The sequence below is a fragment of the Pseudophryne corroboree genome, chromosome 10 (genome assembly GCF_028390025.1).
Source record: "Pseudophryne corroboree isolate aPseCor3 chromosome 10, aPseCor3.hap2, whole genome shotgun sequence".
Lineage (NCBI taxonomy): Eukaryota > Metazoa > Chordata > Amphibia > Anura > Myobatrachidae > Pseudophryne > Pseudophryne corroboree.
In genome coordinates this window covers 313725490-313753348 of record NC_086453.1, presented here as the reverse complement: position 1 = coordinate 313753348, position 27859 = coordinate 313725490, and the positions used below count along the sequence as shown (strand labels likewise).

The window sequence follows — 27859 nt, the reverse complement described above, 5'->3', positions numbered from 1 at the left end:
TTTGGATGCCAGCCGGCAAATATCCCTCTGTACATCCCTCATGTATAAAAGTGCGTCTTTTATATGCTCTACGTTTAGCAAAATAGTGTCCCTGTCTAGGGTATCTATATTTTCTGACAGGGAATCTGACCACGCAGCAGCAGCACTGCACATCCAGGCTGAAGCTATAGCCGGTCTCAATATAACACCTGTGTGTGTATATATAGATTTCAGGATAGCCTCCTGCTTTCTATCAGCAGATTCCTTCAGGGCAGCCCTATCCGGAGACGGTAGTGCCACCTTCTTTGACAAGCGTGTGAGCGCTTTATCCACCCTAGGGGATGTTTCCCAGCGTGACCTATCCTCTGGCGGGAAAGGGTACGCCATTAGTAACCTCTTAGAAATTACCAGCTTTTTATCAGGGGAAGCCCACGCTTCTTCACACACTTCATTTAACTCTTCAGATGGAGGAAAAGCTACTGGTAGTTTTTTCTCTCCAAACATTATACCCTTTTTTGTGGTACCGGGGGTAACATCAGAAATGTGCAACACATTTTTCATTGCCTCAATCATGTAACGTGTGGCCCTACTGGAAGTTACATTAGTCTCCTCGTCGTCGACACTGGAGTCAGTATCCGTGTCGACATCTGTGTCAACCATCTGAGGTAGCGGGCGTTTTAGAGCCCCTATGGCTTTTGAGACTCCTGGGCAGACACAGGCTGAGAAGCCGGCTGTCCCACATTTGGTATGTCGTCAAACCTTTTATGTAAGGAGTCGACACTATCACGTAATTCCTTCCACAGCACCATCCACTCAGGTGTCGACCCCGCAGGGGGTGACATCACATTTACAAGGCATCTGCTCCGCCTCCACATAAGCCTCCTCATCAAACATGTCGACACAGCCGTACCGACACACCGCAAACACACAGGGAATGCTCTGACAGAGGACAGGACCCCACAGAGCCCTTTGGGGAGACAGAGAGAGAGTATGCCAGCACACACCAGAGCGCTATATAACACTGGGATCCCACTATCAATGAGTGTTTTCCCTTATAGCTGCTTTTTTTTTTTATATATATATATATATATCTATCTATACTGCGCCTACATTTAGTGCCCCCCCTCTCTTTTTTACCCTTCTGTAGCGTTCAGACTGCAGGGGAGAGCCAGGGAGCTTCCTTCCAGCGGAGCTGTGAGGGAAAAATGGCGCCAGTGTGCTGAGGGAGAAGCCCCGCCCCCTTTTCGGCTGACTTTCTCCCGCTTTTTCTGGAATACTGGCAGGGGTAATTTTACATCTATATAGCCTCTAGGACTATATATGATGTATATTTGCCAGCCAAGGTGTCATATATTGCCCTCAGGGCGCCCCCCCCCCAGCGCCCTGCACCCATCAGTGACCGAAGTGTGAGGTGTACATGAGGAGCAATGGCGCACAGCTGCAGTGCTGTGCGCTACCTTGGTGAAGACCGAAGTCTTCTGCCGCCGATTTTCCGGACCTCTTCGTTGCTTCTGGCTCTGTAAGGGGGACGGTGGCGCGGCTCCGGGAACGAACACCAAGGTCGGGTCCTGCGGTCGATCCCTCTGGAGCTAATGGTGTCCAGTAGCCTAAGAAGCCCAAACTACCACCTGTTAGGTAGGTTCGCTTCTTCTCCCCTTAGTCCCTCGCTGCAGTGAGTCTGTTGCCAGCAGATCTCACTGTAAAATAAAAAACCTAAATATACTTTCTTTCTAGGTGCTCAGGAGAGCCCCTAGTGTGCATCCAGCTCAGCCGGGCACAAGAATCTAACAGAAGTCTGGAGGAGGGTCTTAGTGGGAGGAGCCAGTGCACACCAGTAGTCTAAAAGCTTTCTTTATAGTTGTGCCCAGTCTCCTGCGGAGCCGCTAACCCCCATGGTCCTTACGGAGTCCCCAGCATCCACTTAGGACGTTAGAGAAAAAGGAGAAGTCGTCCTAATTGAAATTCCACCGCAGGAGACTTCTTGGATTCGTACCAAGATACGTATTTTCTCCAAATACGATGGCAATGTTTGGACGTAACCCCTTTCCTGGCCAGAATAAGTGTGGGAATGACGTCATTAGGAATACCCTTATGGGCTAGGATCTGGCGCTCAACAGCCATGCAGTCAAACGCAGCCGCAGTAAGTCTTGATAAATTAACGGCCCCTGCTGAAGCAGGTCCCCGCGAAGAGGAAGAGGCCGATGATCTTCCAGTGGTAACTCTTGAAGATCTGGATACCAAGCCCTCCTTGGCCAGTCTGGAGCAATGAGAATTGCTCGAACACTTGTTCTTCTGATTATCTTGAGAACTTTTGGTATTAGCGGAAGTGGAGGGAACAGATACACTGACTGGAACACCCACTGGGTTACCAGAGCATCCACTGCTATTGCTTGTGGGTCTCTCGACCTGGAACAATATTTCTGAAGCTTATTGTCGAAACATGATGCCATCATATCTACTTGAGGAACGTCCCAACGACTTGCTACCTCCGCAAAGACCTCTGGGTGGAGGCCCCATTCTCCTGGATGGAGATCGTGTCTGCTGAGTAAGTCTGCTTCCCAGTTGTCCACTCCCGGAATGAAAATTGCTGATAGAGCTTTTGCATGTCTCTCTGCCCAGAGGAGAATTTTTGTCACCTCTGCCATTGCCGCTCTGCTTTTTGTTACGCCCTGGCGGTTTATGTAAGCTACTGCCGTTACATTGTCTGACTGGATCAGTACGGGACGGCCTTGAAGAAGGTGCGCCACTTGATGAAGGCTGTAGTACACAGCTCTCAATTCCAGAATATTTATGTGAAGGAGTACTTCTTGACTTGACCATCTTCCTTGGAAGCTTTCCCCTTGTGCGACTGCTCCCCAACCTCGGAGGCTTGCATCCGTTGTCACCAGGATCCAGGCACGAATCCCAAGCCTGCGTCCCTCCAGGAGGTGAGAACTTTGTAGCCACCACAGGAGCGAAATTCTGGCTTTCGCTGACAAGGTTATCCGTTGATGCATGTGCATATGCGATCCGGACCACTTGTCGAGTAGATCCCACTGGAAAACCCTGGCATGGAATCGGCCATATTGTAGAGCCTCGTAAGCCGCTACCATCTTCCCCAGCAGGCGAATGCACTGATGAATGGATACACGTTTTGGTCTTAAAATTTGTCTGACCATGCTCTGGATTTCCTGAGCTTTTTCCACCGGTAGAAATACTTTGTTCTTCGGTGTCCAGTATCATTCCCAGAAATGATAACCTCATTGTCGGTTCCAATTGTGATTTTTGGAAGTTGATGATCCAACCATGCTGTTGCAGCATCGTCGGGGATAGTGTTATGTCCTGGACCAACTTCTCCCTCGATCTCGCTTTTATGAGGAGATCATCCAAGTAAGAAATTATGTTGACTCCTTTCTTGCGAAGGAGAACCATCATCTCCGCCATCACCTTGGTGAATATTCTCGGAGCCGTGGAGAGCACGAAAGGTAACGTCTGGAACTGGTAGTGACAGCCTTGAACCGCAAACCTCAGGTATGCTTGATGCGGAGGAAAAATGGGAACATGCAAATAAGCATCCTTGATGTCCACCGACACCAGGAATTCCTTTCCCTCCAAGCTGGAGATCACAGCTCTCAGGGACTCCATCTTGAATTTGAATCTTTTCAAATGAAGATTCAGTTTTTAGGTTTAAGATCGGCCTGACCGAGCCATCCGGCTTCGGCACTACAAACAGGCTTGAATAATATTCCTTGCTCTGTTGTTCGGCAGGAACCAAGGAAATTACTTTGTCTTGAACTAATTTCTGTATTGCGTTCAGCACTTTTGTTCTGTCCCGAGCAGAAACTGGTAAGGCTGATTTGAAAAATCGGCATGGGGGAAGGTCTTGAAATTCTAACTTGTAACCTTGGGATACTATTTGTAATATCCAAGGATCCAGATCTGAATGATCCCAGACCTGGCTGAAGAACAGAAGACGCGCCCCCACCCGATCGCACTCCCACAGGGGAGCCCCAGTGTTCATGCTGTGGTTTTGGCAGAAGTATTTGTTGACTTCTGGTCCTGCGAGCCTGATGGTGTTGTAGATTTCCTACCTGTTCCTCTCCCTCTTCCTGCGAAGACGGGAGTACCTTTTGCCTTTTTGTACTTGTTGGGCCGAAAGGACTGCATAGTATGAGAATGATATACTTTTTTAGACGGTGCAGCTGCAGACGGCAGAAATGCTGATTTGCCAGATGTAGTAGTTAATATCATGGCATCCAGCTTTTCACCAAAAAGGGCCTCACCATTGCAGGGGAGAGCCTCAATATTTCTTTGGGATTCTGCGTCAGCATTCCATTGACGGATCCAGAGCGCCCTGCGAGCTGAAATTGTCATAGCAGAGGCTTGAGCACATTAAGCCAACGTCCTTCATAGCCTCAACTATGTAACCTGCAGAATCTTTGATATGACCTAAAATTAGAAGCATATCATCCTTATCGACAGTGTCAATATTAACAATCAAGTTGTCTGCCCATTTTAACACTGCGTTACCTACCCACGCAGAAGCAATTGTGGGCCTGAGTAACGTACCCGTAGCTATATAGATAGACTTTAAAGTCGTCTCTAACTTGCGGTCAGCAGGTTCTTATAAAGGAAGCTGACCCTGGGGCAGGCAAAATGATTTTCTTCGACAGCCTAGAGACTGAGGTGTCTACCATTGGGGGTGACTCCCACTTACGCCTGTCCTCTTCAGGGAAAGGGTATGTGACACGCAACCTTCTAGGGATAGCAAACTTCTTTTCCGGGTTAGAACAGGATTCTTCAAAGAATGCATTTAAGTCCTTAGACGGAGGAAAAGTCACCACCTGTTTTTTATTAAAATTTAAAATAATCTTTTTCCTTAGGTGTAGGTGTTGTGTCAGTAAATTCGAACACCTCTTTTATAACGACTATCATACACTGAATGCTCTTAGCTAGTTTGGGATCTACCCCTCTCAAATCCCCAGTGTCGACCTCCATGTCGGAATCTGTGTCAGTGTCCCTTTGCATAATCTGCGCCAGAGACCTTTTCTGGGAACTGGAAAGATCCCGAGTGGATGACGTGGAGGCGTCAGCAAACAGTGCCTCCTCCACAGACTGTCTCCAATACTTTGTCTGCTGTTCAGACTCAGAGAATTTCTTTGCAAGCTTAGACATATTATTCTGCAGCTTTCTCACCCACACAGGCTCAGAACACTCCTGTGCATTCAAATTGGGTTCCTCTGGGGAAAAACCTTCTCCAGACATGGTACACACTTGTACAGTCACCCCACTTCCACACGGGTGAGCTAATGGGGACAGACCTACACTAATGTCTGTCAGAGGGACCCAAAGGGATTTGCCAGTCCACACCACGCGCCTATAAGTATGGTATACAGTATACAATCACAGCGCTTTATAATTCAATATTAAGTCCGCAGACCTAATGTAATATGTGCTCCCCTCCCTTCTATAACACCCTGGTACTTGTATCAGCGATGTGTGAGGAGAAGCAGCATTCAGGATCAGTACTCCGGCGTCTCTGTGAGGAGAAAATGGCGCCAACTGAGTGTCACTAGCAAGTCTGAGGAGAAACCCCGCCCCCTGTAATGGCGCAGTTCAGCCTCAGCAAGCACAATATTTATACTGGCAGGGGTATGGACACCAGCGGCTCCCATGTGTGTACTTTTTGCCAGTGAGAGTAAGGATTTTAACATGTCCTGCAGAGAACGCCGCCACCCCCCCCCCCTGTGCCGAGAGACATGTGAGTGCGCAGCGTCCCGCGCTGCGCTGGTACCTTAATGCCACCACGATGACCGGAGAGCCCCTCTCTGCAGGTCTCCAGTAAATACTCACCAGCCTTCTGGCTCTGCTAGGGGGTGGCGGCGGTGCTGTGGGAGTGAGCTCAGTACCCTTCAGGAGCTAATGTAAAATAGAAAACCTACTAAAGTCTTTTCCAGCAGAACTCCACTGGTGTGCATCCAGTCTCCTGGGCACATTTTCTAAACTGAGGTCTGGAGGAGGGGCATAGAGGGAAGAGCCAGTTCACACTGTTAAAAAGTCTTAAAGTGCCAAAGGCTCCTGCGGAAACCGTCTATACCCCATGGTACTAAAATGGACCCCAGCATCCTCTAGACGAGAGAGAGAGAGATACACACACACACACACACACACACACACACACACACACACACACACACACACAGCTCAAAAAAATTAAGGGAACACTAAAGTAACACATCCTAGATCTGAATGAATGAAATATTCTTATTAAATACTTTGTTCTTTACATAGTTGAATGTGCTGACAACAAAATCACACAAAAAATGTCAATGGAAATCAAATTTATTAACCCATGGAGGTCTGGATTTGGAGTCACCCTCAAAATTAAAGTGGAAAAACACACTACAGGCTGATCCAACTTTGATGTAATGTCCTTAAAACAAGTCAAAATGAGGCTCAGTAGTGTGTGTGGCCTCCACGTGCCTGTATGACCTCCCTACAACGCCTGGGCATGCTCCTGATGAGGTGGCAGATGGTCTCCTGAGGGATCTCCTCCCAGACCTGGACTAAAGCATCCGCCAACTCCTGGACAGTCTGTGGTGCAACGTGGCATTGATGGATGGAGCGAGACATGATGTCCCAGATGTGCTCAATTGGATTCAGGTCTGGGGAACGGGCGGGCCAGTCCATAGCATCAATGCCTTCGTCTTGCAGGAACTGCTGACACACTCCAGCCACATGAGGTCTAGCATTGTCTTGCCAGCCGCACCAGCATATGGTCTCACAAGGGGTCTGAGGATCTCATCTCGGTACCTAATGGCAGTCAGGCTACCTGTGGCGAGCACATGGAGGGCTGTGCAGCCCTCCAAAGAAATGCCACCCCACACCATTACTGACCCACTGCCAAACCGGTCATGCTGGAGGATGTTGCAGGCAGCAGAACGTTCCCCTTGGCGTCTCCAGACTCTATCACGTCTGTTACATGTGCTCAGTGAGAACCTGCTTTCATCTGTGAAGAGCACAGGCCGCCAGTGGCGAATTTGCTAATCTTGGTGTTCTCTGGCAAATGCCAAACGTCCTGCACGGTGTTGGGCTGTAAGCACGACCCCCACCTGTGGGCGTCGGGCCCTCATACCACCCTCATGGAGTCTGTTTCTGATCCTTTGAGTAGACACATGCACATTTGTGGCTTGCTGGATGTCATTTTGCAGGGCTCTGGCAGTGCTCCTCCTGTTCCTTCTTGCACAAAGGCGGAGGTAGCAGTCCTGCTGCTGGGTTGTTGCCCTCCTACGGCCTCCTCCACGTCTCCTGATGTACTGGCCTGTCTCCTGGTAGCGCCTTCATGCTCTGGACACTACGCTGACAGACACAGCAAACCTTCTTGCCACAGCTCGCATTGATGTGCCATCCTGGATGAGCTGCACTACCTGAGCCACTTGTGTGGGTTGTAGGGAGGTCATACAGGCACGTGGAGGCCACACACACGACTGAGCCTCATTTTGACTTGTTTTAAGGACATTACATCAAAGTTGGATCAGCCTGTAGTGTGTTTTTCCACTTTAATTTTGAGGGTGACTTCAAATCCAGACCTCCATGGGTTAATAAATTTGATTTCCATTGACAATTTGTGTGTGATTTTGTTGTCAGCACATTAAACTATGTAAAGAACAAAGTATTTGATAAGAATATTTCATTCATTCAGATCTAGGATGTGTTATTTTAGTGTTCCCTTTATTTTTTTGAGATATAGATATATATATATATATATATATATATATATATATATATATATATATATATATATATATATATATAGAGATATATATATATAGATATAGAGATATATATATATAGATATAGAGATATATATATATATAGATATATATATAGATATATATATATATATATATATAGAGATATATATATATATATATATATATATATATATATATATATATATATATATATATATATATAGAGATATATATAGAGATATATATAGAGATATATATATAGAGATATATATTGTCAAAGTCAGAAAAATATCTCTATGCACACTACCATATTTGCACCTCATACAGGTCCGCGCTGCGCATGCGTGCGCTCTCCCGTGCGTGCGCATACCCGCTGTTACGTGCACCCGCAGGCGCATGGTATGCGCATTTACGGTAGAGTTTCTGTGTGCCCAGCGTGCGACTCAATCGTTACATATTTTAACTATATAATGTATTTTGTAGATCATGGTCCCCTTGATAGATTCTGAAAGTTTAGTTAATGTAGCATGTTCATAGACAAAGAGATCCCTCTTTGTTTGATACGAAGGGTCAGACATGGGTCATACAGTGGTGTTTAGTATCCATCGGAAGAGTATTTAATTAGCAATATTCCGGTGTTGGTTTGAAGCGGATTAATCGCTCGTGCGAATAGTTATAGACATAAGAAGTTTATGTCCATTTACTATTATTTGCACTTAATTATCCATGCGGCGGGAAACCTAGTTTCCCACCCACCTGAGCAGTTGGAAATGGTCTCAGCCCACCTGTATGAATCAACCTATGACCTTTTGTTATAATGCGAAGACGAATTCCTGTGTCCAATGAACAATGAGATTGTAGGGACCATTGAATTGTATTGTGTGTGGGGCATAAATAGACAAGCCGATCGTAGCCAGGACACTCTCTTCAACGGTTCTCATCACTGATAATCGGGAGCTGGATATTCAGAAAGGCGCATGCGATCGTTTCCCCTTGTGCGTAAGTTTTCTCCGCAATCATATTGTCTTTATTGTTATTGTGAGCCATATCTCTCTCTATCTCTCTCTCCTCCTCTTTCTCTCTCATTTTCCCTTAAACGTAATTGTATTGTATTGTATTTCCTGTGTAGTTATCTGGTTAGTTAGTCTATGTTATATTGTAGTGTATGACTTGTATTGTATTATTCTTTTTCAAGTATAACATTCATATAAGGCGTTAGACCCTAAGCCCGGTATTTGTGTTTTTCTTAATAGTGTTAAGCATTCTCAGAGCGTCGGAGACGCTCGAACAGCTTTTAAGTTAATAAGGTTACACTGTGTTGCATCTACACTCTATCACTACACTAAGGTTTTCCTGTATAATACATTGTTCATGGTTTACATATAAAGGTTTAACATTGTGAGCGTCAGCGCCGCTGGTGATCTCCTCGTGGTCCCGAGCGTCCGCTACAGCGAACCATTACGTTAGTCGGCAGCCAATAGCGTGCCTGCCTGTGATCTCTTGGCCGTGAGCGAACGTGACGCTTGAGCGTCTCGACTACGGCTAAGCGATTGCTACGCAACGTGCGTACCCTTACGGTACTCCATACGTCAATAGCGTACAGTGTTCTTAGACCTCTTAAAGGGTTTTAAATAAGATAAATATTTGGCTTTATCAATATATAGAGATAGATATATATATATATAGAGATCCTCAGGACTATCATGGGCAGTGTCGTCTGGCATGCACTGTAACATCTGACCATCGTGCAACAGTGCCACAGGTAACAGTAAAAATGTAATGCTGGTACCCCAAGTAACATCAGCATTCTAACAGTGCAACGTTCCCTTTCTTCTATGGGATACAGGAGACGACGGCACACTCAGGTCCCATTACTGATCCCACAGCGCAAAACCCATTACTTGGGCTTGTGAACACCTCTGCTGGACGCAAGATGACTGGAAACATGTAGCCTGATCCTACGATTAAGCATGTGGAAAAAAAACTCCATGAGGCAATGGCCTCATAAAGGCCAACATGGCACAATCCAGGGTGGCAGAGGTTCTGTTATGGTATGGGGGGGGTTTCAGCTGGCACTCATTAGGATCCCTGATACGTCTGCAGACATCACTGACCAGGTGGACGCTATGTAACCATCCTTACGATCATTTGCACCAGTTCATGTCATGACTCTCTCAGATGGAAAGCGGTCTCTTTCAGCATGACAATGCGGCACCGCACAGGTCTGTAGCCACCTGGCTGGAGGAACATTCCTTTGAGTTTGGCTTCATGACTTGGTCCCCTCGTTCACCTGATTTGAATAAATTTGTGGACCACAATTCAGGAGGCATTGTGTACATTAAGTACACAGCACTTCTGAGAGCTTGTGGAGGCCATACCACATCATGTTGCTCCCATATTCCGCTCAAAAAGGAGGATCTATGTGTTACTAGAAAGGCGTCTCCATTATTCTGGGCCTCAAGTATATATAAAACACTGGCGCACGTCATTTCTGTGCAGCTAAGGCAGTGTGTATGGTTGGAACGAGAGAGATAGCGGAAGTCAGGGTCTGCAAACATAAATCAATTGCTATAGGAAAAATATATAACAATTATCTGCTGTCATCCACATTTTACCCATCCTTTTACGATCAAGTAAAGGCTCCCACATTCATTCCGCAGGGGAAACTCCTGGATCTGCCAGCCTGAGCAGCTGGGTGTGACCTGGTAGTTTCTGCCTCAGGAAACAGAGCCAAGATTTTTGATGCCCATGTTCAGGGGCAGATAAGTGCCAGCAAGGAGGCAACAGTGACCAAGATGGTTAAAGCAAAGACAGATGAACTGAGATCCTTTCAGTTGATCTACACAGCACTGTTCCTGGTATGAGGGCACTCCTGGAATTTTCCACTGTCTTCACAAATGTTTTACTTTTGTTAACTTTGTAGGGGGGGGGGGTGATTATTAAGGAGGCAAAGAGCTGATATATAGCACAGCCTCAAAGTATTGTGGGTGAATATATGCAAATCCTTGCTCAAATGTCCCTATAAGCAAATTACACATTTAGATTACAGCACAGACACAGCCAAATATATACAGCCGTATAGCCAGTTCCATTGCATACAATGGGGCAGATGTATTAACCTGGAGAAGGCATAAGGAAGTGATAAACCAGTGATATGTGCAAGGTGATAAAGGCACCAGCCAATCGGCTCCATTATGTAAATTAACAGTTAGGCTCTGATTGGCTGCTGCCTTTATCACCTTGCACATATCACTGGTTTATCACTTCTTAATGCCTTTTCCAGGTTAATACATCTGCCTCACTGTTTGCTCTGCAAAGTAAAGTGATTGTGTAGAACTTGTACTGGACTGATTTAGAATGTTCTGCGATAATCTGTTAAACTGCTGACATCTTGTGTTTGTCTTGGGTACTGCATGTCTGCAGCTACTGTGATGTATACATTTTTCATGGATGTTGTATAAAATATAAGTTCAGAAGTAGATCTGTGCACCATCAGATCTTGCATTATGGATTTAGAATTACTCAGACCAAGCAATATTTGTTCAATTATCCAGTGTTATGTTGTTTCTTATCCCACTCCCTCCTGTATTTAGCTGACGGGAGTGCAGCCTGGTGAGGTTGTAGGCTGTGATACCCCATAAAATAAGATTTTAGTCACCGGTAAATCTATTTCTCGTAGTCCGTAGTGGATGCTGGGAACTCCGTAAGGACCATGGGGAATAGCGGCTCCGCAGGAGACTGGGCACAACTAAAGAAAGCTTTAGGACTACCTGGTGTGCACTGGCTCCTCCCACTATGACCCTCCTCCAGACCTCAGTTAGGATACTGTGCCCGGAAGAGCTGACACAATAAGCAAGGATTTTGAATCCCGGGTAAGACTCATACCAGCCACACCAATCACACCGTATAACTCGTGATATTATACCCAGTTAACAGTATGAAATATAACTGAGCCTCAGTAACAGATGGCTCATAACAATAACCCTTTAGTTAGGCAATAACTATATACAAGTATTGCAGACAATCCGCACTTGGGTCGGGCGCCCAGCATCCACTACGGACTACGAGAAATAGATTTACCGGTGAGTAAAATCTTATTTTCTCTGACGTCCTAGTGGATGCTGGGAACTCCGTAAGGACCATGGGGATTATACCAAAGCTCCCAAACGGGCGGGAGAGTGCGGATGACTCTGCAGCACCGAATGAGCAAACTCAAGGTCCTCCTCAGCCAGGGTATCAAACTCTTGCAAAAATGTTTGAACCCAACCAAGTAACAGCTCAGCAAAGTTGTAAAGCCGAGACCCCTCGGGCAGCCGCCCAAGAAGAGCCCACTTTCCTCTTGGAATGGGCTTTTACAGATTTAGGGTGCGGCAGTCCAGTTGCAGAATGTGCAAGTTGAATCGTGCTATAGATCCAGCGAGCAATAGTCTGCTTAGAAGCAGGAGCACCCAGCTTGTTGGGTGCATACAGGATAAATAGCAAGTCAGTTTTCCTGACTCCAGCCGTCCTGGAAACATATATTTTCAGGGCCCTGACTACGTCCAGTAACTTGGAGTCCTCCAAGTCCCACGTAGCCGCAGGCACCACAATAGGTTGGTTCACATGAAAAGCTGATACCACCTTAGGAAGGAATTGGGAACGAGTCCTCAATTCCGCCCTATCCATATGAAAATCAGATGAGGGCTTTTGCATGACAAAACCTCCAATTCTGATACACGCCTGGCCGACGCCAAGGCCAACAGCATGACCACTTTCCACGTGAGGTATTTTAGCTCTACGGATTTAAGTGGCTCAACCCAATGCGACTTCAGGAAATCCAACACCACGTTGAGATCCCACGGTGCCACTAGAGGCACAAACGGGGCTGAATATGCAGCACTCCCTTAACAAAAGTCTGAACTTCAGGCAGTGAAGCCAGTTCTTTTTGGAAGAAATTGTACAGAGCCGAAATCTGGACCTTAATGGAACCCAATTTTAGGCCCGTAGTCACTCCTGACTGTAGGAATTGCAGAAATCGACCCAGTTGAAATTCCTCCATTGGGGCCTTCCTGGCCGCACACCAAGCAACATATTTTTGCCATATGCGGTGTTTTTCGATCACATCTTTCCTAGCCTCAATCAGCGTAGGAATGACTTCCTCCGGAATGCCTTTTTCCTTTAGGATCCGGTGTTCAACCGCCATGCCGTCAAACACAGCCGTGGTAAGTCTTGGAACAGGCAGGGCCCCTGCTGCAGCAGGTCCTGTCTGAACGGCAGAGGCCAAGGGTCCTCTGAGATCATTTTTTTTTTTTTTTTTTTTTTAAGTTCTGGGTACCAAGCTCTTCTTGGCCAATCCGGAACCACGAGTATAGTTCTCACTCCTCTCCATCTTAGTATTCTCAGTACCTTGGGTATGAGAGGCAAAGGAAGGAACACATACCAGAGCGTCCACAGCTATCGCCTGAGGGTCCCTTGACCTGGCGCAATATTTTTTTAGCTTTTTGTTGAGGCGGGACGCCATCATGTCCACCTGTGGCCTTTCCCAATGGTGTACAAACATTTTGAAGACTTCTGGATGAAGTCCCCACTCTCCCGGGTTGAGGTCGTGCCTGCTGAGAACGTCTGCTTCCCAGTTGTCCACTCCGTGAATGAACACTGCTGACAGTGCTAACCCATGATTTTCCGCCCATCGGAAAATCCTTGTGGCTTCTGCCATCACTATCCTGCTTCTTGTGCCGCCCTGCTGGTTTACATGGGCGACCGCCGTGATGTTGTCTGACTGGATCAGCACCGGCTGGTGTTGAAGCAGGGGTCTAGCCTGACTCAGGGTATTGTGAATGGCCCTTAGTCCCAGAATATTTATGTGTAGGGAAGTCTCCTGACTTGACCATAGTCCTTGGAAGTTTCTTCCCTGTGTGACTGCCCCCCCCAGCCTCGAAGGCTGGCATCCGTGGTCACCAGGACCCAGTCCTGTATGCCGAATCTGCGGCCCTCTAGAAGATGAGCACTCTGCAGCCACCACAACAGCGACACCCTGGCCCTTGGGGACAGGGTTATCAGCCGATGCATCTGAAGATGCGACCCGGACCACTTGTCCAACAGATCCCACTGGAAGGTCCTTGCATGGAACCTGCCGAATGGAATTTCTTCGTAAGAAGCTACCATCTTTCCCAGGACTCGCGTGCATTGATGCACCGACACCTGTATTTGTATTAGGAGGTCTCTGACTAGAGATGACAACTCCTTGGTCTTCTCCTCCGAGAGAAAACCTTTTTCCTGTTCTGTGTCCAGAACCATACCCAGGAACAGTAGACGCATCGTAGGAACCAGCTGCGATTTTGGACTATTCAGAATCCAGCCGTGCTGTTGTATCACTTCCCGAGATAGTGCTACTCCGACGAACAACTGCTCCCTGGACCTCGCCTTTATAAGGAGATCGTCTAAGTACGGGATAATCAGAACTCCCTTTTTTTTGAAGGAGTATCATCATTTCGGCCATTACCTTGGTAAATACCCTCGGTGCCGGGGACAGACCAACGGCAACGTCTGGAATTGGTAATGACAGTCCTGTACCACAATTTTGAGGTACTCCTGGTGAGGAGGGTAATTGGGGACATGCAGGTAAGCATCCTTGATGTCCAGTGATACCATGTAATCCCCTTCGTCCAGGCTTGCAATAACCGCCCCGAGCGATTCCATTTTGAACTTGAACCTTCGTTATAAGTGTTCAAGGATTTCAATTTTAGAATGGGTCTCACCGAACCGTCTGGTCTCGGTACCACCAACATTGTGGAATTTTATTAACGCCGTCCTTGTTGAAGGAGGGGAACTTTGATTATCACCTGCTGGAAGTACAGCTTGTGAATTGCCGCCAGTACTACCTCTCCTCGAGGGCAGCAGGCAAGGCTGATTTGAGGTAACGGCGAGGGGGAGTCGCCTCGAACTCCAGCTTGTATCCCTGTGATACTACTTGCAGAACCCAGGGATCCACCTGTGAGCGAGCCCATTGGTCGCTGAAGTTCCCGAGACGCGCCCCCACCGCACCTGGCTCCACCTGTGGAGCCCCAGCGTCATGCGGTGGACTCAGAGGAAGCGGGGGAAGATTTTTGATCCTGGGAACTGGCTGTCTGGTGCAGCTTTTTCCCTCTTCCCTTGTCTCTGTGCAGAAAGGAAGCGCCTTTGACCCGCTTGCTTTTCTGAAGCCGAAAGGACTGTACCTTATAATACGGTGCTTTCTTAGGCTGTGAGGAAACTTGAGGTCAATTTTTTTCCCTCCCAGCTGTTGCTGTGGATATGAGGTCCCAGAGACCATCCCCAAACAATTCCTCACCCTTATAAGGCAGAATCTTCATGTGCCTTCTAAAGTCAGCATCGCCTGTCCACTGCCGGGTCCCTAATACCCTCCTGGCAGAATGGACATTACATTAATACTGGATGCCAGCCGGCAAATATCCCTCTGTCATCCCTCATATATAAGACGACGTCTTTAATATGCTCTATGGTTAGCAAATAGTATCCCTGTCCTAACAGGGTAATAGACCACGCTGCAGCAGCACTATCCATGCTGAGGCAATTGCAGGTCTCAGTATAGTACCTGAGTGTGTATATACAGACTTCAGGATAGCCTCCTGCTTTTTATCAGCAGGCTCTTTCAAAGTGGCCGTATTCTAAGACGGCAGTGTCACCTTTTTTGACAAACGTGTGAGCGCCTTATCCACCCTAGGGGATATCTCCCAACGTGACCTATCCTCTGGCGGGAAAGGGTACGCCATCAGTAACTTTTTAGAAATTACTAGTTTCTTATCGGGGGAACCCACGCTTCTTCACACACTTCATTCACTCATCTGATGGGGGAACAAAACACTGTCTGCTTTTTCTCCCCAAACATAAAAACCCCTTTTTTTTTGTGGTACTTGGGTTAATGTCAGAAATGTGTAACACATTTTTCATTGCCGAGATCATGCAACGGATGTTCCTAGTGGATTGTGTATATGTCTCAACCTCGTCGACACTGGAGTCAGACTCCGTGTCGACATCTGTGTCAGCCATCTGAGGTAGCGGGCGTTTTTAAGCCCCTGATGGCCTTTGAGACGCCTGGGCAGGCGCGGGTTGAGAAGCCGGCTGTCCCACAGCTGTTACGTCATCCAGCCTTTTATGTATGGAGTTGACACTGTCGGTTAATACCTTCCACCTATCCATCCACTCTGGTGTCGGCCCCACAGGGGGCGACATCACATTTATCGGCATCTGCTCCGCCTCCACATAAGCCTCCTCATCAACCATGTCGACACAGCCGTACCGACACACCGCACACACACAGGGAATGCTCTGACTGAGGACAGGACCCCACAAAGTCCTTTGGGGAGACAGAGAGAGAGTATGCCAGCACACACCAGAGCGCTATATAATGCAGGGATTCACACTACCCACAGTGATTTTTTCCCTTATAGCTGCTATAATACACAGATTTGCGCCTAAATTTAGTGCCCCCCCTCTCTTTTTAACCCTTTGAGCCTGAAAACTACAGGGGAGAGCCTGGGGCGCTGTCTTCCAGCTGCACTGTGAAGAGAAAATGGCGCCAGTGTGCTGAGGGAGATAGCCCCGCCCCTTTTTCGGCAGACTTTTCTCCCGCTTTTTTATGGATCCTGGCAGGGGTATTTTACACATATATAGCCTCTGGGACTATATATTGTGCTTATTTTGCCAGACAAGGTGTTAATATTGCTGCTCAGGGCGCCCCCCCCCAGCGCCCTGCACCCATCAGTGACCGGAGTGTGAGGTGTGCATGAGGAGCAATGGCGCACAGCTGCAGTGCTGTGCGCTACCTTGTTGAAGACCGAAGTCTTCTGCCGCCGATTTTCAGGACCATCTTCATGCTTCTGGCTCTGTAAGGGGGACGGCGGCGCGGCTCCGGGACCGAACGATCGAGGTCGGGTCCTGTGTTCGATCCCTCTGGAGCTAATGGTTTCCAGTAGCCTAAGAAGCCCAAACTATCTCCAGTCGTAGCAGTGAGTCTGTTGCCAGCAGATCTCACTGAAAATAAAAAACCTAAAATATACTTTCTTTTCTAGGAGCTCAGGAGAGCCCCTAGTGTGCATCCAGCTCAGCCGGGCACAAGATTCTAACTGAGGTCTGGAGGAGGGTCATAGTGGGAGGAGCCAGTGCACACCAGGTAGTCCTAAAGCTTTCTTTAGTTGTGCCCAGTCTCCTGCGGAGCCGCTATTCCCCATGGTCCTTACGGAGTTCCCAGCATCCACTAGGACGTCAGAGAAAAGGGTATGATGAATTGTGAAGAGCATCTTTCAGCACCTTGGCTGTACTCCGCTGACTGAATATAAACGTTACTACTCTGTCAGCCTCCCTCACTAAGGTCTATTTCAGATCAAAAATCCAGCATTGGTTGGGTGATAGTACAGCTTTCATCATGGCAGAAGTCCTGGCCAAACTGCATATTAGTTCTGTGCTCAAGCTGCATGGTTTATTCTTACTTCATCACTAGACCTCCTCTAGTAGCTAATAGGTCATATTTTTCATATGTGTTTATTTGCTATACTATGAATAGGTTTTTAATCTCCTAAATTGTACAGTTTTATAGTTCTATTTTGCTTGGAGCACAGAGGTCCTTGTTTTAAAGCCAAGTTCCAGGACCCACTAATGTTGCAGAAAACAAGTGAACAACCTATGATTAACTTGAACTATGTTTCAGAGGGTTCTGGGAGATCGTCGCTGGGGATCCCGGTGGTTAGCATACTGACCCCGGGATCCCGGCAGCAGAATGTCGGCGGGGGAGGGGCGGGTGCATCAAACCCCCTTGCAGGCTCGCACCGCTCACCACAGGTTCTAGTCCTACTCTATGGGTGTCATGGGAATAGCCCCTGTCAGTCGGCACGCGGACTGACAGGGTGGTAAGCAGACGGCATTACGGGTGTCGGCATGGTGACCGCTGTGATCCTGCGCGCCAGTCACATGACCGGATCCCGTTTCAAATTATGTTTAAATCCCTTGGCAATACTGAGCATTAAAAAGCAAAGAAAGGGAAGAAAATGGCATACCTATGAGAGGACGCTTTCCGCGGTGCTCGCTCGTACTCCACTGGGAACCAGCGCCTGAGGAAAGAACAGAATGTTGGAGATAAGGCATGTATTTTATCTGTAGAGTACCAACGGTCTTGGCTAGAACATTTGTGTCTAGTGGTGAGCTTGCACAGGAGCTATGGTTTTATTTATATACCTATTTACCAAAAGGAACACATTACATAGCACACGCTGTTGTATCCCACTAACCACTACCTAGCAGTGTCCGCTCAAAGTCTTGTGCTCTGGTAAATAGAAGCACTTCTCAGTTTCAGTATATTTAGGACAGATATTTAGGACAGTTTCTTACACACTGTCACATTACAATTCAAGGACAGTGATGATGCTTAGGTCTAAGCTAGTCTCTAAGTATAAGAAAATAAAAAAATTAAAAAAGTCTCCTCGTCACACCTGGTTACCAGAAAACACAAAAGTATGCTAATAGAGCAATAGGACCAGGTGTCTCACCTGTCATGTTTTATCAACCAGAGTCTGGATAGGATATCTAATTTATCCAGGGAGATACAGTAATTAAGGATCAAAAGCTTCATAAACTCTCAGACCCCATTTGTAATAGATCAAATGGAGTGTAAGTGCATAGGGATGGCCATCGATGTTTTACCCTTGATGGGAAAGGTCTGAAGGCAAAATCTCATAACTTTTCAAAGGATTGGAGACCTATGATAGTCTATTCCCCTTCTTTTTACATATGTCTGAGGGTATTTAAGATTAAAAAGTTTCCCCCCAAAAAAAACAAAGGTCTGGATGTCCCCATTAAGAGAAGAACCATACAAGAAACCCAGCGGTTACATAAACACATTACCTGCACAATTCTTTCACCGTGCTGACATCGATGATCCTGTAATGCAGGTGTCTCATAAACTGAGGCATATACTTCTTCAGAAACACTTTGTCCACATGCACAGAGTTCCCTGAAGGAAAATAATTGTTCTGAGTATTGTGCTGACAGTATGTGACACACTTAACTTAAATTCTCACATGTGGAACTATTATGACCTACAGTTGGAATGGACCACAATTAAGAAGCCAGACATTCAGATGAAGGAGTCAAATACAAAAAGAGATGTAACACTGATGTTAGCACGTACAATATTCTACAGTAAGACAATCACAGAACCCCATATAAATGCCTATGACTGCAGGCATCCTCTAGTGCAGGCATTCCCAACCACGGTCCTCAAGGCACACCAACAGTGCAGGTTTTAGTGATATCCAGGCTTCAGCACAGGTGACTTAATTAGTACCTCAGTTATTTTGATTTAACCATCTGTGCTGTAGCCTGGATATCACTAAAACCCGCACTGTTGGTGTGCCTTGAGGACCGTGGTTGGGAATGCCTGCTCTAGTGCTTAGCAACGTACAGCAATAACCTAATGACTTTATAATGATCAGTCAGAAAGGCAGCAGATGTTATTCAACTGAATGGTAAATTGGTGGCTAATTTAGGCAGAGATCAAAATTCTGATACAGACTATGGGGAGAAATAAATAGCATCTGACGGAACAGTCTGCCCCTAGTAAGTAGCTTGGTCTCACTCTGTAAGAATCAGCAGCTCGCACCAGGACACGGCTGTGGGTCACCGGGTACCTCATGTAATGACGCTTGTACAAAGCAGCTACAGTCCCTATAACAGAAAGCCACTCTCACCATGTGGTGCATTACCCTGGCTACTTGGCACCTGGGACATTAAGGGCTTCTATGTGCAATTATTATGCACCCTTGGCGCAATGAGCACTGGCAACATCTCATCCAGGGCTCTTTATGAAGACTTGCATGTATGGAAAACGAGATCTACATAGGCACTGAAGAGCCTTAAACTTTTGTGTGCTCAAGCTGCATACATGTCGAAACGCACCACAGTGCAATTATATGGTATACAAACCTTTGGTCGACTGTCACATTGGTAGCAGTATGCCGACATGGCATAATATTAACAAGGCGGGCATTCTAACTGTAAAGATGCATTGAAAGCGGCATGTGTAAACGTATAAAGCATGCATGGAAAAAAGGAGTTGCATTTTTACTGTGTCGGTATACCGCCGTCAGCATTCTGCTGTCAAACCTGTCACTGTTGACAATGTGACCATCGACTTCCTAACGATACCCTCATTAATATATGAAAGCATTAATTCATGAGATTTTACATTACACATAAGCAGGTCCTAAGATCCCACCTTATGATCACCAACCGAACAGTTATTCTAGACAAAATCTGGGCCATCCTCTTGTATTCCACAAGAGCTAGCCCAGTCCTGAACTCTACCAGGTATCAGTGCTTCCAGCTTACATACAAAGTTCCTCCATAGCACTAAGACAGTGTTGGAAGAAAGGCTGCAGAAGACAGCACAGCATCACACGTATAGGAAGTCGTGGTGCCCTGGAGAGAGTACTAAGTGGGTGCAGGATGCTGCACATTGCGGATCTCCTAGAGGTGACACCCCAGCTGCTAATTTGCTAGGAAGAGCTTGTGAATAACCATTAATAGGTGTATATAGCACTACAAGCAGGCTGGTTTAGATTGCTTATGGATGTGTGCTCATACACCTGACCTGTCTGTGCCATATGACTGGAGACACCAGGTGAAATGACCGTTCTGTGCACTCTCCTCAGTTGTGCGTCTTAGTTCACATATAGTGTAGTAGGGACATAAGATGTTTGTTATTGCAAAGTGCGATGCATGGTGCCTAGATTGTGTACTTCTTCCTTCATTTTGCATCCTAGTTCCCTTGTAGGGAGTAATTCAATTGCCAGCGAATGGTGCAAATTGCCGTTGCTGCAGTGTTTCAATCCCAGCAACCGCACCCAGTCTTGTACCCTTCTCCCGGCCAATTCTCGATTCACACAAACGTGCGCGCTACCCTATTTGGTAGGGAACGCTATTGTGCGAGATCCCGGTGCTGTAAAGTGCACAGATTCGTCCGGATGAATAATTTGCTGACAATTGAATTCCCCCCATAGTGTACTAGGTACTTAGGATTAGTGTTTTGGCTAAACGGGACAATTTGGTGCAATGTGAGGATGTGGACACAGATGAAGACATAGCTGTACAACCAAACAGCAGCGTGTATACAGAATACCTACCAGCCAGAGGGCACAAGCCAGGTGGTGTATGTTGTCTGATGAAAGACAGGAACTCATACTCTGCTTGTAGTAATGAGATCTTACTGTCCCGCACAGCCTGGGTGAGGCCGGACTAAAAGAAAACAAAATAAAGTGATGAAATTAAACTATAGTCCCATATAATAAAATAGTCTCACATTTATCACTGAATGTAGTCAGAGGACACAGACACACTGAAGAGGAAATAAGACCTAGCCCTATGCAGTTGGTGATACATTATAACAGAGCGAATGAGCAGAATGCTTAGCTATAGTGCCTATGCCTATCTAATACGTATTTATTGAGGACTACAGTGTCTACCAAACATACTGTAGTGTTATGTAACATCCATTTAGTGCAGCTAATTTGTAAATAGAATTTTCAGCCATGGCAGTTCTCCCCCATTGCTGCGAGGTCATTCCATGGTCTACAGACCTTTCTGTACAAACTGATGGCTTTATCTTTGGTCTTATACCGGCCAAATGCAGCACTATAGATACTGCCAAAGTGTCCCTAAATGCTATTATTATATAAATAGTCTACAGTATAAATGCTCTACCACATACACATTATGGGATCAATCCTATTACCCGCAAAGTGTGCGATGTGCCATTGCCGCAACGTTTAAATGCCGGCCAAAGCTCCCGATCTCGCACCCTTTGTGGGCTGGTTTCTGCCCAAACTCGCACAAAAGTGCTTGGAGCACTATGAGACAGGTAGCACTTTTGTGCTAATCCGGGCTGCTGTAAAGCGCGGCTGCTGCCGCGATGATTTGCAACCGTGATATCATCGATGCTAATAGGATCATCCTTATGATCCAGTTTACCGGCAGCCAATTAATCTAGCAGTAGGTTTTGTTTGGACTTTGGGGAAAAAAATAGGATTTTAATTACCTACCGGTAAATGCTTTTCTCATACTCCGTAGCAGATATTGGGGTTCCATTTAGTACCATGGGGTATAGACGGGTCTACTAGGAGCCATGGACACTAAGAATTTTATAGTGTGGGCTGGCTCCTCTCTCTATGCCCCTCCTACCAGACTCAGTCTAGGAAACTGTGCCCGAGGAGACGGACATACTTTGAGAAAAGGATAGATAAAGATAGTGGTGAGATTCCGAACCAGCACACACAAACAGAGGAAAGCTAAGCTAACTCAACTTTAAACAGGAACAGCTGAACCAATAATACTTAACCAAGTAACAGTGCAGGAAGAACGAAGCACCGGGCGGGCGCCCAGTATCCTCTACGGACTACGAGAAAAGGATTTACCGGTAGGTAAATAAAATCCTATTTTCTCTTACATTCTAGAGCACAGGTTCTCAAACTCTGTCCTCAGGACCCCACACAGTGCATGTTTTGCAGGTAACTCAGCAAGTGCACAGGTGTATTAATTACTCACTGACACATTGTAAAAGGTCCACAGGTGGAGCTAATTATTTAACTTGTGATTCTGTGAGGAGACCTGCAAAACATGCACTGTGTGGGGTCCTGAGGACAGAGTTTGAGAACCTATGTTCTAGAGGATACTGGGGTTCCATTTAGTACCATGGGGATGTACCAAACCGGTGGGAGAGTGCTGAGGTTCCTGCAGAACTGATTGACCAAACTGAAGGTCAAAGTATCAAACTTGTAGAATTTGGCAAACGTGAACCAGACCAAGTAGCCGCTCGGCAGAGCTGTACATCCGAGACACCCCGGGCATCCACCGACCTAGGAGAGTGGGCCTGTACAGATTTTGGAACCGACAAACCTGCAGTGGAATAAGCATTCTGGATAGTGAACCTGAACCTGCGTGCAATTATCTGCTTTGAAGCAAGACACCCAATTTTATTGGGATCATATAGAACGAACAGAGTCGGATTTCCTGTGATGAGCTGTCCTCTTTACGTATGCCTTCAAAGCCCTCACAACATCCAAAGACTTTGAAGTAGCAGAGGTGTCAGTGATAACCGGAACCACAATAGGTTGGTTGATGTGAAACACAGACACCACTTTCGGAAGAAATTGCTGACGAGTTCTGAGTTCAGCTCTGTCCTCATGGAAAATTAAATAGGGGCTTCTGAGACAAAGCACCCAGTTCCGACACACATCGTGCTGAAGCCAAGGTCAATAGTGTGACTGTCTTCCACGCAAGATATTTTTTACGTTCACCTCCTGTAAAAGGTTCAAACCAGTCCTACTGGAGGAACTGAAGCACCAAATTGAGATCCCAAGGTGCCGTGGGAGGAACAAAGGGAGGTTGCATGTGCAGAACACCTTTCAAAAACATCTGGACCCCAGGGAGAGAAGCCAATTGTTTTTGAAAGAAAATGGACAAGGCCGAAATCTGGACTTTTATGGAGCCCAGACATCGTCCCACATCCACACCTGCCTGCAGAAAAAGCAGGTGACGTTCCAGTTGAAATTCCACCCCAGAATCAGTTCTGCTCTCACACCAAGAGACAAATTTCTTACAAACATGGTGGTAATGTTTAGACGTTACCCTCTTCCTTGCTTGTATCATAGTCGGGATCCCTCTTCTGGCTAGATTCAGCCGTTCAACTTCCATGCCGTCAAAAGTAGCCACGGTAAGTCCTGAAAGACAAATGGGCCCTGTTGCAGAAGATCCTCGCGAAGAGGTAGAGGCCACGGATCTTCGAGGAGTATCTCCAGAAGATCCGCGTACCAGGCCCTTCTTGGCCAGTCCAGAGCAATGAGGATTGCTTGAACCTTTTCCCTTTTTATTCTTTTGAGAATTCTTGGGATCAGAGGAAGTGGAGGAAACACGCACACCAGTGATGGCTAACCTTGACACTCCAGCTGTTGTTGAACTACACATCCCAGCATGCCCTGCATCAGTTTTGCTATTTGGCGATGCAAAAACTGATGCAGGGCATGCTGGGATGTGTAGTTCAACAATTGCTGGAGTGTCAAGGTTAGCCATCACTGACTTACACCATCTGATAGACCCATGGAGTCATCAGAGCGTCTACCGCCACTGCCTGTGGGTCTCTCGACCTGGAACAATACCGCTTGAGCTTCTTGTTGAGACGAGAGGCCATCATGTCGATTTGTGGATATCCCCACCGACATGTCAAGCACCTGAACACTTCAGGATGAAGGCCCCACTCCCCTGGGTGCAGGTCGTGTCTGCTGAGGAAGTCTGTTTCCCAGTTGTCTACTCCCGGAATGAAGACCGCTGACAACGCCACAGCATTTTTTTCTGCCCAGAGGAGAATTCTTGACACCTCTGACATTGCTGCTCTGCTTTTCGTTCCGCCCTGTCAGTTTATGTACGTCACTGCTATTACATTGTCCGACTGCACTTGAATGGCCCAATCCTGAAGAAGATAAGAGGCCTGCAGAAGGGCGATGTATATGGCCCTTAGTTCCAGAATGTTGATTGGAAGGACAACTTCCTGACTTAACCATCTTCCTTGAAACTGTACCCCCTGGGTGACTGCTCCCCAACCTCGGGAGGCTTGCGTCCATGGTTAACAGGATCCAGTCCTGAATTCCGAACCTCCGACCCTCGACGAGGTGAGGGGTCTGTAGCCACCACAGAAGGGAGATCCTGGCTTTTGGCAACAGACGAATCCTCTGGTGCATGCGAGGATGCGATCCGGGCCATTTGTCCAACAGATTGAGCTGGAAGAGTCTTGCGTGAAACCTTCCGTATTGAAGCGCCTCGTATGAGGCCACCATTTTCCCCAGAAGGCGAATACATATAGATGCACCGATATCCGGGTTGGCGTCAGGACATCCCGAACCATCGAATTGATTAAGTGCCCTTTCCAATGGAAGGAACACTTTCTGCAACTCCATGTCCAGTATCATTCCTAGGAATGGGAGCCTCCGTGTTGGCTCTAGGTGAGATTTCAGAAGGTTCAGAATCCACCCGTGATCCTGGAGAAGTTTGGTTGAGAGGCCAATGCTGTCCAGCAGCCTCTCTCTGGACGGCGCCTTTATCAGAAGATCGTCCAGGTACGGAATTATCTTAACTCCCTGCTTGCGGAGTATAAACATCTCTGCCATAACTTTGGTGAACACCCTCGGTGCCGTGGAGAGACCAAATGGCAGGGCCTGGAACTGGTAGTGACAGTCCTGTAGTGCAAGCGTAGATAAGCCTGGTGAGGCGGCCAGATCGGAATGTGAAGGTACGCGTCCTTGATATCCAGAGACACAAAGAATTCTCCTTCCTCCAGACCTGAGATCACCGCTCTCAGAGACTCCATCTTGAACTTGAACACTCTTAAGAATGGGTTCAAGGACTTGAGGTTTAGAATTGGTCGTATCGAACCATCCGGTTTCGATACTACAAACAAGTTGGAATAGTACCCCTTGTTGTGTAGATGAGGTGGAACTGGAACAATGACTTGAGTCTGTACCTGTTTTTGGATGGCCTGCTGTCACGTTATACTTGCCTCTTGTGAAGCTGGTAAGCCTGATTTGAAGAATCTGTGAGGTGGGAGCTCTTGGAACTCCAGTCTGTAGCCCTGGGAAATTAGATCTATTACCCAGGGATCCCAGCACGAACTTGACCAGATGTGACTGAAGAATTGTAGTCGTGCTCTCACCTGACAGACCTCCAGGCGTCGCGGTCCATCGTCATGCTGAAGGCTTCGAGGAAGCAGAGCCTGAGCTCTGTTCCTGAACACCTGCAGTTGCTAGTTTGCGTGGTTTACCTCTTGCGCCTCTGGAGGCCATAGAAGCAACTCTGGATTTTCCCTTAAACGTGCCTGTCCGAAAGGACTGTAAATATGAAGCTGAATAAGCTTTCCTGGCTGGGGGAGCTGCGGAAGGAAGATACGTAGACTTACTCGCAGTAGCTTTGGAGATCCATTTGTCTAGTTCATCTCCAAACAATGCCTCTCCTGTGAATGGTAGGCCTTCCACGCCTTTCCTGGAGTCTGCATCAGCAGTCCACTGGCATAGCCACAAGCCCCTGCGTGCCGACACTGCCATAGCGGTGGTGCGTGCACTAAGCAAACCAATATCTTTTATGGCTTCCACCATAAAGTTCGCAGAGTCCTGGATATGCTGCAGGAGTAAAACAACATCCCCTCCTAGACAAGGAATCTAACCCCTCAATTAAACCAGTTAGCAATGGCTTTTGTGATCCACGCACATGCAATAGTGGATCTCTGAGCCACCCCAGCAGCTCTGTACAACGATTTGAGTGTAGTCTCAATTTTACGATCAGCCGTATCTTTTAGGGAGGCTGCACCAGGGACAGGCAATACAGTTTTACGCGACAGCCTAGAAATCCACTATCAGTGGATTTTCCAATTTTTTCCTATCCTCCAGAGGAAAAGGAAAAGGTGAGAGCAACCTTTTAGGGATTTCACATTTCTTATCAGGATTAACCCACGGTTCTTCAAACAGGGTATTCAATTCCTTTGATGCAGGAAAAGTGACTGAGGACTTCTTTTTCACATTAAAATAAGATTCCTCACACTCCTCTGACACGTTATCAGGAATTTGCAGAACATCTCTGATAGCCTCTATAAGAGCCTCTATTCCCTGTGACAGAGTAGCACCCCCCCCCCCTCCCTCCAAAACCACCCCATCCTCCTCCATGTCTGACCTGTCAGAGTCAGACTGCAGGATATGGGCCAGAGATTGTTTTTGCGGACAAATGGGAGGGAATTGAGACGCTGGTTTGGGGACTGAGTCTCTATTCGTAAACTCACTCACAGTCTGTCTTAAGTATTGCGTCTCTTTCTCATTGCGGGATAGCTTTGTAGAAATATTTGAGATCATTCCCTTAATGGAATTAACCCATTCCGTTTCAGCCCCGCTATTCTGGGAAGGTGCACTGCCCCGAGTACCCAGTAGTGAGCCCCCTGATGAAGAGGAACACTCCGCTGTACAAGAAACACACTCTTTGCCTGACATAATGTAAATGTGACAGCACACACACACACACACACACACACACACACACACAAAGGAAAAGGTTAAGCACAATTAACCCACAAAGAGCCCTTCAGGGAGACACAGAGTAATTTGGAGCCAGCCCCCACCGCGCCCTTATTGCTAATGCCAAGCTTAGCCGGGTCGCAGACTAAGTACCCTGATAGGGGGCTTAGTACACTAAGAATCGCTCACCCCTGCTATAACCCCCTGGTACCGCGGAGGTAATCTGGAGTCACACTGGAGGAGCTGCGCGTCCCTGTCAGTCAGCGTCTGTGTCCACCGCAGAGGGAAAATGGCGCTGGTGTGCTGCTGGATCCTCTCATAGTGAAGCCCCGCCCCTTCAATGGCATGCGGTCTTCCTGCTTTTTTTATACTGGCTGAGGTAATCTGGTGCTTAAAATGGAGAGAAACCCGCTTTAAGGCTGTTTTTGCCAGTGTGGGTACTGTGTACAGTGTACTGAGACGCAGCTGTGTACTGTGTCTGGAGATGCATTCCGCCCCGGTTAGAAGCCGTGCGTCTCCGCACCCTCATGCCGCCATAATGGCCAGAGCCCCGCTAGCCGGGACGCCATCTCAGTACTCACCACTCTTCTTTATTCTGGCTCTGATAGGGGTGGCGGCGTGCTGTGGGAATGTACGCTCGCTGTGGTGGGGCTTGCGAATAGTTCCCTCAGGAACTCAGTGTCCTGTCAGCGGGGAACGGGACCATTAACCCTTCAAGAGGTTGGGCCGTTCCCCCCCTAAGTCCCACGAAGCAGGCAGGCTGGTTCCAACCAGCCCTGCCTGAACATAACAAACATATAAAATAAATGCAGAAAACTCTTCAGGAACTTCCAAAAGCATGACCGGCTCCTCCAGGCACATATTCTAAACTGAGTCTGGTAGGAGGGGCATAGAGGGAGGAGCCAGCGCACACTATCAAATTCTTAAAGTGCCCTTGGCTCCTAGTGGACCCGTCTACACCCCCATGGTACTAAATGGAACCCCAGTATCCTCTAGAACACAAGAGAAAACTGGAGCATCTACAAGAGGGTGTAGTATGTGTTGCCGGCGCTCGGGCTCCCAGCGACCAGCATA

At 47.2% G+C, this 27859-nt stretch overlaps 1 protein-coding gene across 1 annotated transcript in view; it reads right to left on the bottom strand.

Annotated features, from left to right (window-relative positions):
• REXO2 (RNA exonuclease 2) overlaps positions 1-27859 on the bottom strand; it is a 53451-nt gene that overhangs the window by 17493 nt on the left and 8099 nt on the right. Inside the window, exons 4-6 of the mRNA XM_063943494.1 lie at positions 20867-20978; positions 18588-18696; positions 17744-17797 (exon numbers count right to left, since the gene is read on the bottom strand). Coding sequence (XP_063799564.1) covers positions 17744-17797; positions 18588-18696; positions 20867-20978 — 275 coding nt within the window. The remainder of the gene's footprint in view (positions 1-17743; positions 17798-18587; positions 18697-20866; positions 20979-27859) is intronic.